Genomic DNA, 11,443 nt, shown 5'->3' with positions numbered 1-11,443 from the left:
TAATAGAGACGGGGTTTCACCATGTTGACCAGGATGGTCTCGATCTCTTGACCTCGTGATCCACCCGCCTCGGCCTCCCAAAGTGCTGGGATTACAGGCTTGAGCCACCGCGCCCGGCGGTTTTTCATTCTTGAGTTACTTCACTTAGAATAATAGTCTCCAATCTCATCCAGATCATCACAAATGCTGTTAATTCATTCCTTTTTGTGGCAGAGTAGTGTTCCATCATGTATGTATGTATGTGTATATATATATATGTGTGTGTGTGTGCATGTGTGTGTATATGTATATACACACACACACAAACCACAGTTTCTTTATCTACTCTTTGACTGATAGGCATTTGGGTTGGTTCCACAATTTTGCAATTATGAATTGTGCTGCTGTAAACATGCATGTGCGAGTATCTTTTTCGAATAATGACTTATTCTCCTGTGGGTAGATACCCAGTAATGGGAGTGCTGGATCAAATGATAGTTCTACTTTTAGTTCTTTAAGGAATCTCCACACTGCTTTGTATAGCGGCCGTACTAGTATACGTTCTCCCCAGCAGTGTAGAAGTATTCCCTGATCACTGAATCCATGCCAACATCTACTGCTTTTTTTATTTTTTTATTATAACCATTCTTACAGGAGTAAGTGGCATCACATTGTAGTTTTTACTTGCATTTCCTTGATCATTAGTGATGTTGAGACTTTTTTCATTTGTTTATTGGTCATTTGTATATCTTCTTTTGAGAACTATTCATGTCCTTAGCCCACTTTTTGATGGGATTGTTTGTTTTTTTCTTACTGATTTGTTTGAGTTTGTTGTAGATTCTGGATATTAGTCCTTTTAAGATGTATAGACTGTGAAGATTTTCTCCCACTCTGTGGGATGTCTGTTTACTCTGCTGACTGTTCCTTTTACCATGCAAAAGCTCTTTGGTTTCATTAGGCCACAACTATTTAGCTTTATCTTTGTTGTTATTGCATTTGCTTTTGGCTTTTTGGTCATGAAATCCTTGCCTAAGCCAATGTCTGGAAGGGTTTTTCCAATGTTATCTTCTAGAATTTTTGTAGTTTCAGGTCTTAGGTTTAAGTCCTTCATCCATCTTGAGTTGATTTTTATACAAGGTGAGTGATGAGGATCCAGTTTCATTCTCCTACATGTGGCTAGCCAGTTATCCCAGCACCCTGTTTTGAAAAGGGTGTCCTTTCCCTACTTTATGTTTTTGTTTGCTCTGTTAAATATCAGTTGGCTGTAAATATTTGGGTTTATTTCTGGGTTCTCTATCCTGTTCTATTGGTCTATGTACCTATTATTATACTAGTATCATGCTGTTTTGGTGACTATGGCCTTATAGTATAGTTTGAAATCAAGTAGTATGATGCCTCCAGATTTGTTCTTTTTGCTTAGTTTTGCTTTGGCTATATGGGCTCTTTTTTGGTTCCATATGAATTTTAGAATTTTTTTTCTAACTCTGCAAAAAATGATGATGGTATTTTGATGGGTGTTGCATTGAATTTGTAGAGTGCTTTTGACAGTATGGTCATTTTCATCATATTGATTCTACCCATCCATGATCATGGGATATGTTTCCATTTGTTTTTGTTGTCTATGATTTCTTTTTCAGCAGTGTTTTGTAGTTTTCCTTGTAAAGGTCTTTTGACTCCTTTGTTAGGTATATTTCTAAATATTATTTTTTTTTCCATGAGGCATTTTATTTGTAAATATATGTATTACATCCCTAGAAAAAGAATCCCAGGATTTTCCCTCCTGTGTGTTTTCGTCTTGCTTCTTCATGGTCCATGATGCCAGCTGAGGTTGTCAATACAATGAAACCAAACTGGCGGGACGGAAGCAGATTATTCTGCCATTTTTCTAGATCTTTGAGTTGCACATCAAATCTGGGGCTGATCACACCACACTTGTTTAGCCTGCCTGTGTGGTTCACAACAATTTTCCCAGCTCTGTGATCATCAATGATTTCAAATTCGCCAATGTAACCATGCTTCATCATCACAGTGAGAAACCGGACGATGACTTTGGAGCACGGCCTAATAAGCACCTGGCGTTTGCCTCTCTTTTCGGCATTGTTGATGCTCTTGAGAGCATCAGCCAGGACATTTATGCGCACCATTGTGGCTGCTAGGTGACCTCAGCCTCCAAAGCTCCAAGCCCGGCCGCAGCAATGAGAAACTGCACCGCCCACCAAACCCGATGCTGCCCGACGCCTGCGGCCAAGGCGCTGCTTCAGCCACTAAAGGAAGATCCAGACGCTGTGGCCCAAGCCGCAGCTACCGCCTAACTGGGTATTCCAAGGCTCCGGCTCCCGCCAGCGCTGTGGCCTGGACCCGACGGAGCCGGATCCCCGGAGTGCACAGCCTGGGGCGGCCAGGCATGGCTATTCTCTATGCCTGTCCAAGAACCCGCAAGGCCAGCATCCTCGACCAAGGAGGGGTCCAGCCTCCCCGCAGGACATCGAGACCGAACCTTATATTGCGGGATGGCGCAGATGACAGACGGATGAAATCGGAGCTCTCAGTGCGGTATACTCACCGGCACGGAAAGATGTCTAAATATTATTTTTTTGCAGCTAACGTATGTTGATTTTGTATCCTGAGACTTTGCTAAAGTTGTTTATCAGCTTAAGGAGCTTTTGGACTGAGACTGGGGGTTTTCTAGATAAAGAAGCATGCTGTTTGCAAAAAGGGATAGTTTGACTTTCTTTCTTCCTATTTAGATGTTCTTTATTCCTCTCTTGCCTGATTGCTCTGGCCAGGACTTCTAATATTATGTTGAATAGGAGTAGTGAGAGAGATATTCTTGTCTTGTGCTTGTTTTCAAGGAGAATGCTTCTAGCTTTTGCCCATTCGGTATGATGTTGGTTGTGGATTTGTCACAGATGGCTCTCATTATTTTGAGGTATATTCCTTCAATGCCTACTTTATTGAGAGTTTTTTATATGAAGGGTGTTGAATTTTATCAAAGCCATTTCAGCATCTTTTGAGATGATCATGTGTTTTTTGTCTTTAGTTCTGTTTATGTGATGAATCACATTTACTGAATTGCGTATGTTGAACCAACCTTGCATTCCAAGGATAAAGCCTACTTGATCATAGTGGATAAGCTTTTTGATATGCTACTGGATTTGGTTTGCCAGTATTTTCTTGAGAATTTTTACACCAGTGTTCGCCACAGATATTGGCCTGAAGTTTTTTGTTGAGTCTCTGCCAGCTTTTGGTAGCAGGATGATGCTGGCCTCATAGAACGAGTTAGGGAGGATTCCCTCTGGAATAGTTTCAGTAGGAATGCTGCCAGCTCTTCTTTGTATATCTGGTAAAATTCAACTGTTAATTTGTCTGGTCCTGGGCCTTTTCTCATTGGTATGCTATATATTACTGATTCAATTTTGGAGCTCATTATTGGCCTGTTAAGGGATTCAGTTTCTTCCTGGTTCAGTCTTGAGGGTGTATGTGTCCAGGAATTTATCAATTTCTTTTAAATTTTCTAGTTTATGTACATAGAGGTGTTCATAATATTCTCTGATGGTTATTTGTATTTCTGTGTGGTCAGTGGTAATATCCCATTGTCATTTCTATTTATGCCTATTTGAGTTCTTCTCTCTTTTTTTTCATCTTTAGTCTAGCTAGGGGTCTATGTATTTTATTAATGTTTAAAAAAAAAAACTTCCAGAGTCATTGATATTTTGAATGATTTTTCATATCTCAGTCTTCTTCAGTTCAGCTCTGGTTTTGGTTATTTCTTTTCTTCTGCTAGCTTACTTTGCTCTTGGTTCTCTGGTTCTTTCAATTGCAATGTTAAGGTGTTAAACTGAGGTCTTTTTAACTTTTTGATGTAGGTGTTTAGGGCTATAAATTTCCTTCTTAACACTGCCTTAGCTGTGTGCCAGAGATTCTGGTATGTTATATCTTTGTTCTCATTAGTTTCAAAGAGCTTTTTCATTTCTGCCTTAGTTTCATTGCTTACCCAAAAGTCATTCAGGAGCAGGTTACTCAATTTCCATGTAATTGTATGATTTTGAGTGGATTTCTCAGCCCTAATCTTTAATTTTATTGTGTTATGGTCTAAGAGAGTAGTTGTTATGATTTCAGTTATTTTTTCACTTGGTGAAGGGTGTTTCATGTCCAATTATATGATTGATTTTAGAGTATGTGCCATGTGGCAATGAGAAGAATGTATATTCCATTGTTTTGGGGTAGAGAGTTCTGTAGATACTTATCAGGCCTATTTGATCCAGTGCTGAGTTCAGGTCCTGAATTATCTTTGTTAATTTTCTGCCTCAATGTTCTATCTAATACTGTCAGTGGGGTGTTGAAGTCTCCCAGCATCATTGTGTGGGAATCTAAGTCTATTTGATTGTCCTTAAGAACTTGCTTTATGAATCTGGGTTCTCCTATGTTGGTTGCCTATATATTTAGGATAATTTCTTGTTGAATTGAACCCTTTACCATTTTATAATGCCCTTCTTTGTCTTTTTCTTTATCTTTATTGTTTTAAAGTCAGTTTTGTCTGAAATTAGGATTGCAATCCCTTATTCTTTCTGTTTTCCATTAGATTTTTCTCCATCCCTTTATTTTGAGCCTATGAGGGTTGTTGCATGTCAGATGGGTTTCTTGAAGACAGTACACCAGTCGGTCTTGCTTCCTTTTCCAGCTTGTCACTATGTGCCTTTTAATTGGGGCGTTTAGCCCATTTGCATTTAAGGTTAGTACTGATATGTGAGGATTTGATCCTGTCATCATGTCAGCCAGTTATTATGCAGCTTGTTTGTGTGGTTGCTTTATAGCAGGGGTCCCCAACCCCCAGGCCATGGATGGGTACTGGTCTGTGGCCTGTCAGGAACCGGGGCACAGAGCAAGAAGTCAGTGGTGAGCAGGCAAGAAAGCATTACCACCTGAACTCTGCCTTCTGCAGATCAGCAGTGGCATTTGATTTTTATAAGAGTGTGAACCTTATTGTGAACTACACATGTGAAGGATCTAGGTTGTGTTCTCCTTATGAGAATCTGATGCCTGATAATGTGAGGTGGAACCGTTTTATCTCAAAACCATCCCTCACCCCCGGTTGTGGAAAAATGGTATTCCACACAAACAGTTCTTTGTGCCAAAAAGGTTGGGGACTGCTGCTTTATAGTGTCACTGATCTGTGTACTTCAGTGTGTTTTTGTAGTAGCTGGTAATGGTCTTTCCTTTACATATTTAGTACTTCCTTCAGAAGCTTTTGTAAGGCAGGGCTAGTGGTAACAAATTCCCTCAGCATTTGCTTGTCTGAAAAAGGTTTCAATGTACTCCTACGTCTCAATGATCTTCATTCCTATCCATATCCTTAATTCTATTTCTGTCATTTCAGCCATCTCAGCCCAGGTCAGAATCCTTGCTGGAGGGGAATGTGGTCGTTTGGAGGATGGATGGCACTCTGGTGTTTTGAGTTGTCAGAGTTCTTATACTGGTTCTTTCTCATCTTTGTGAGCCAGTGTTCCTTCAATCTTTGAAGTTGCTGTTTTTGATGTCCTTGAGTGTTTGACTGTGATATAAGGTAGTGTTAGTCAATTGGCTTCATTTCTAGAAGTTTTTAGCATGCTCCCATCTCCTGGACTGCATGCTCTAAGGGACTTGTACAGACCTCAACTTTGTTCTCTGGCTCCTCAACATTAGGAAACCACTGGACTGAGGGAGCCAAGATGCTCTTGGACCACTAGTCACTACACTCTGATGGGTGGTACCAGCCAAAGCCTTTTATAGGGTGATGGCAGCAGGATCCATCCTCATTCACACATGCCAACAGCAGGGGCAGCAACAGTGCATCAGGGTGCATGCCTGTTGGTTATGGCAGGGTGCAAGTGGGTGCCAGGGGGACTGCCTTCACAGCAGTGGCAGAGGCAGCATGGCTCAGGAAGTGGAGGCCCCCCATTTGGCAACTGTATACACAATTGTGCTGGTGATAGTGTTAACACATAGGTAGGGTGCTGGTGGACGCAGGTGTGTGTGGGCCCTCTGTGGCCACTCAGAATGGGGAAGCGTCCACTGTTCTCCATGTCTAGTCTCACTCTGGTGGCAGTGTTGGTGCAGGCGCAGGGTGCTGGTGGGTGTGGGGATGGCAGCAGGCTCTGTGCTCACCAAGGCTCTAACTGAAATGGCAGTACAACAGGAGAGGGGTGACAGAGTTTACTCCTGCCAGCAACAGAGGGTGCATATGCACTTGGGCGCTGCCAGGCAAGAAAGGTATACACATATACATGTGCTGACAAAGCAATGTAAAGGAGGCCATGGGCCAGGGAGATGCTGCAGTTGCGGGAGGGAGTGGGCAGGATTGTGTGTAGTCATGGGGGCTGCCTCACTGGAGCCCTCTACCAGTCAGGCATGGTCCATCAACACAGAAGCTATGATGTGGCACCCAAGGGCACCCAGGGCTGCATTGCAAGCAGTCATGGCCAGGGTGGGCCCTAAGAGAGGCGAGGACACCAAGGGTTGTTCAGGTCAGACAGACCCTCTCTGATGGGCAAGACCACCCTAAAGAGTTCAGGTCCAACAGTTTCCCTAGGGCTAAAGTCTCCTATGGGAACAAGTCAAGCCTGGGGAATGGGCATCTCTGGCCATACTCAACTACAGATGCTCCCACATCAAACACTGGACTCTGCATAGCTGGTGTGCTGCCCCTACCATTTCTCTTAGCAGCTCTGCCTGCCAACTGGAGTATCTGTGATGGCTGAGGGGTCTCCTCCTGCCAGGATTCCAGAGGCCCGTTGTGAGAGTAGGTTGCTCCTTGCCAGTTCAACTCAAATCATTCCCCCAGAGTCACTGGAAGCCAGGAATGAGCCACAGTGACTTGTTACCCTGGGCAGAACTCCCAGCTTCCTCCCACTTCAGCCCAGCTTCAGTGTCTTCCTTCCATCCACTCTCAGTGCCTTCTCTCTGAAGCTCTCTGTTAGGAGTGTGCCAGTCATCCCAGTTCCTGAGTGACAGCTATTCCACCTGACTGCCTCTAGTCAGCCATCTCAAGCCAGCACTGCCGCCCCACCGTCTGCCAGGGTATCCTCAGATTCCAGGAGCACCACACACCACCTATTTTTAGTTTTCTTGAAGAACTTCCAAACTGTTCCTCATAGCAGTTGTACTAGTTTACATTCCTCCCAACAGTGTACTGAACACCACCTGCTCACCAGTATTTGTTGCTGCCTCTCTTTTTGATGAAATCAATTCTCAATGAGAAGAACTCTCATGGGTTTTTATTTGCGTTTCTCAGATGATCAGTGAGGTTGAGCACGTTTTCATATACCCATTTCCCACTTATCTGTATGTCTTCTTTTTAGAAATGTTTGAAATTTTTGGCCTATTTTTTAATCAAATTCCTAGACTTTTTTTTCCTGTAGAGTTGTTTCAGCTCCTTATAGTTTCTGGTTATTAATCCCTTGACAGATAGGGTAGTTTGCAAATATGTTTTCCTATTCTGTGGGTTGTCTCTTCACTTTGTTGACTATTTCCTTTGCTATGCAAAAGCATTTTTTTTTTTGGACTTTAGGTTCTGGGGTACATGTGCAGATCTTGCAGGATTGTTGCACAGGTACATACTTAGCAAGGTGGTTTGCTGCCTTCCTCCCCCACATCATCTATATCTATCTGGTATTTCTCCCCACATTATCCCTCCCCACCCTCCCTACCCCCCGTTGTCCCCCCCAACCCCCCGCAACTGCCTGCAATGTGTGATGCTCCCCTCCCTGCATCCACATGTTCTCATTGTTCAACATCCACCTGTGAGTGAGAACTTGTGGTGTTGGTTTTCTGTTCTTGTGTCAGTTTGCTGAGAATGATCGTTTCCAGATTCATCCATGTCTCTGCAAAGGACATGAACTCATCATTTTTTATAGCTGCATAGTATTCCATGGTGTATGTGTACCACATTTTCTTTATCCAGTCCATCGTTGATGGACATCTGGGTTGGTTCCAGGTCTTTGCTATTGTCAACAGTGCCACAATGAACATATGTGTGCATGTGTCTTTATAATAGAACAATTTATAATCCTTTGGCTAGACACCCAGTAGTGGGATTGTTGGGTCAGATGGTATTTCTGTTTCTAGGTTCTTGAGGAATTGCCACACTGTCTTCCATAATGGTTGAACTAATTTATATCCCCACCAACAGTGTAAAAGTGTTCCTATTTCTCCACATTCTCTCCAGCATCTGTTGTCTCCTGGTTTTTTAATGATCGCCATTCTAACTGGCATGAGATGGTATTTCAATGTGGTTTTGATTTGCATTTCTCTAATGACCAACGATGGTGAGCATTTTTTCATATGTTTGTTGGCCTCATATATGTCTTCTTTTGTAAACTGTCTGTTTATATCCTTTGCCCACTTTTGAATGGGTTTCTTTGTGATTTTTTTTTTCTTGTAAATCTGTTTTAGTTCTTTGTAGATTCTGGATATTAGACTTTTGTCAAATGGGTAGACTGCAAAAATTTTTTCCCATTCTGTTGGTTGCCAGTTCACTCTAATAATTGTTTCTTTTGCTGTACAGAAGATCTGAAGTTTAATTAGATCCCATTTGTCTATTTTGGCTTTTGTTGATATTGCTTTTGATGTTTTAGTCATGAAGTCTTTGCCTATGCCTGTGTCCTGAATGGTTTTACCTAAGTTTTCTTCTAAAGTTTTTATAGTGTTAGGTCTTATGTTTAGATCTTTAATCCATCTAGAGCTAATTTTAGTGTAAGGTGTCAGGAAGGGTTCCAGTTTCTGCTTTCTGCACATGGCTAGCTAGTTTTCCCAACACCGTTTATTAAATAGGGAATCCTTTCTCCATTGCTTATTTTTGTTATGTCTGTCAAAGATCAGATGATTGTAGATGTGTGGTGTTGCCTCCAAGGCCTCTGTTCTGTTCCATTGGTCTATGTCTCTGTTTTGGTACCATACCATGCTGTTTTGATTATTGTGGCCTTGTAGTATAGTTTGAAGTTAGGCAGCATGATGCCTCCAGCTTTGTTCTTTTTGCTTAGGATTGTTTTGGCTATGTGGGCTCTTTTTTAGTTCCATATGAAGTTTGAAGTGGTTTTTTCCAGTTCTGTGAAGAAGGTCATTGGTAGCTTGATGGGGATAGCATTGAATCTATAAATTACTTTGGGCAGTATTGCCGTTTTCATGATATTGATTCTTCCCAACCATGAGCATGGAATGTTTTTCCATCTGTTTTTGTCCTCTCTTATTTCTTTGAGCAGTGAATTGTAGTTCTCCTTGAAGAGGTCCTTTACATCCTTTGTTAGTTGTATTCCTAGGTATTTTATTATCTTGGTAGCAATTGTGAATTGGAGTTCGCTTTTGATTTGGCTCTCTGTTTGTCTGTTATTGGTGTATAGGAATGCCTGTGATTTCTGCACATTGATTTTGTATCCTGAGAATTTGCTGAAGTTGCTTATCAGTTTAAGGAGATTTTGGGCTGAGATGATGGGGTCTTCTAAATATACAATCATGTCTTCTGCAAATAGAGACAATTTGACTTCCTCCTTTCCTATATTTCCTTTATTTCTTTTTCTTTCCTGATTGCTCTGGCTAGAACTTCCAATACTATATTGAATAGTAATCTGCAGATTGCATTGAATAGGAAGGGTGAGAGAGGGACAAGCCAGTAAATCGGGAAGAAATGGATAAATTCCTGGACACTTGCACTCTCCCAAGACTAACCCAGGAAGAAGTTGAAACCCTGAATAGACCAGTAACAAGGGCTGAAATTGAGGCAGCAATTAATAGCCTACCAACCAAAAAAAGCCCAGGTCCAGACGGGTTTACAGCTGAATTCCACCAGACATAAAAAGAGGAGCTGGTTCCATTCCTTCTGAAACTATTCCAAAGAATACAAAAGGAGGGAATCCTCCCTAACTCATTTTATGAGACCAACATCATCCTGATACCAAAACCAGGCAGAGACTCAACTAGAAAAGGAAACCAGGCCAATATCCATAATGAACATTAACGCAAAAATCTTCAATAAAATACTGGCAAACCAAATGCAACAGCAAATCAAAAAGGTTATCCATCATGATCAAGTAGGCTTCATCCCGGGGATGCAAGGCTGCTTCAATATACACAAGTCTATAAATGTAATCTATCATATAAACAGAACCAAAGACAAAAACCACAGGATCATCTCATTAGATGCAGAGAAGGCCTTTGACAAAATTCAACAGCCCTTTATGCTAAAAACCCTCAATAAACGAAGTATCGATGGAACATATCACAAAATAATAAAAGCCATTTACGACAAACCCACAGCCAATATACTGAACGGGCAAAAACTGGAAGCATTCCCTTTGAAATCTGGCACAAGGCAAAAGCTTTTTAACTTAATGTGATCCCATTTGTCCATTTTTGCTGTTTGCCTGTGCTTCTGGGGTATTACTCAACAGATCTTTGCCCAGTCCAATGTCCTGGAGAATTTCCCCAATGTTTTCTTATAGTAATTTCACAGTTTGAGGTCTTAGATTTAAGGCTTTGATCCATTTTGATTTGATTTCATATATGGCAAGAGATAGGAGTCTAGTTTTATTTTTTTGCATATGGCTGTTCAGTGTTCCAAGTACCATTTATTGAAGAGACTGTTCTTTCTCCAGGCTATACTCTTGACAACTTTATGAAAAATGAGTTCACTATAGATGCATGGATTTATTTCCAGGTTCTCTATTCTGATCGATTAGTCTGTGTGTCTCATTCTATGTCACTATTATGCTGTTTTGATTACTATAGCTCTATAGCATAATTTGAAGTTAGGTGACATGATTCCTCCAGTTTTGTTCTTTTTGGGTCTTGGCTATTTTAGGTCTCTTGTGGTCCCATATCACTTTTAGAAGTTTTTTTCCATTTCTGTGAAGAATATCATAGGTATTTTGATAGGAATTGCATTGAATCTGCAGATTGTATTGGGTAGTATGGACATTTTAACAATATTGATTAGTTCAATCCATGAACATCAAATATCTTTCCATTTTGTGTGCTTTTCCATTTCTTTTACCAATGTTTTATAGTTTTTATTGTAGAGATCTTTCACTTCTTTGGTTAATTCCTAGGCATTTTATTTTATTTGTAGCTATTGTAAATGGTATTACTTTCTTATTTTCTTTTTCATATTGTTCACGGTTGGCATATAGAAATGATACTGAGTTTTTTATGTCAATTTTGTATCCTGTAACTTTACTGAATTTATCAGATCTAATAGTTTTTGGTGGAGTCTTTAAATTTCTCCAAATATAAGATCATATCATCTTCAAACAAGGATAATTTGACTTCTTCCGTTCAACTTTGGATGCCCTTTTTTTCTTTATCTTGTTTGATTTCTCTGGCTAGAACTTCCAGTACTATGTTGAATAATAGTGGTAAAAGTGGGCATCCTTGTCATGCTATGGATCTTAGAGGAAAGGCTTTCAGTTTTTCCCCATTTAGTATGATACTAGCT

At 40.8% G+C, this 11,443-nt stretch overlaps 2 protein-coding genes across 4 annotated transcripts in view; one reads left to right on the top strand and one right to left on the bottom strand.

Annotated features, from left to right (window-relative positions):
* Nucleotides 1-11,443, top strand: part of CUNH4orf19 (chromosome unknown C4orf19 homolog) — a 116,791-nt gene that overhangs the window by 50,423 nt on the left and 54,925 nt on the right. The gene's annotated exons all lie outside the window — the stretch shown is intronic.
* Nucleotides 1,683-2,557, bottom strand: LOC108303470 (40S ribosomal protein S15a-like). Of its 2 annotated transcripts, none has more exons than XM_037738018.1 (2): nt 2,477-2,557; nt 1,683-2,128 (listed from the first exon to the last, which is right to left on the bottom strand). In XM_037738018.1, exon 2 carries the CDS (start codon nt 2,121-2,123, stop codon nt 1,731-1,733), a length of 393 nt encoding a protein of 130 aa, XP_037593946.1. In that variant the 5' UTR covers nt 2,124-2,128; nt 2,477-2,557; the 3' UTR covers nt 1,683-1,730. The 2 variants fall into 2 exon arrangements, with proteins under 2 accessions (XP_037593946.1, XP_037593945.1); XM_037738017.1 differs by having other exon boundaries at nt 2,543-2,553.

The sequence above is a fragment of the Cebus imitator genome, unplaced genomic scaffold (genome assembly GCF_001604975.1).
Source record: "Cebus imitator isolate Cc_AM_T3 unplaced genomic scaffold, Cebus_imitator-1.0 Scaffold47, whole genome shotgun sequence".
NCBI lineage: Eukaryota > Metazoa > Chordata > Mammalia > Primates > Cebidae > Cebus > Cebus imitator.
The sequence above is the reverse complement of the archived record's forward strand: the minus strand, read 5'-3'. Positions and strand labels throughout refer to the sequence as shown.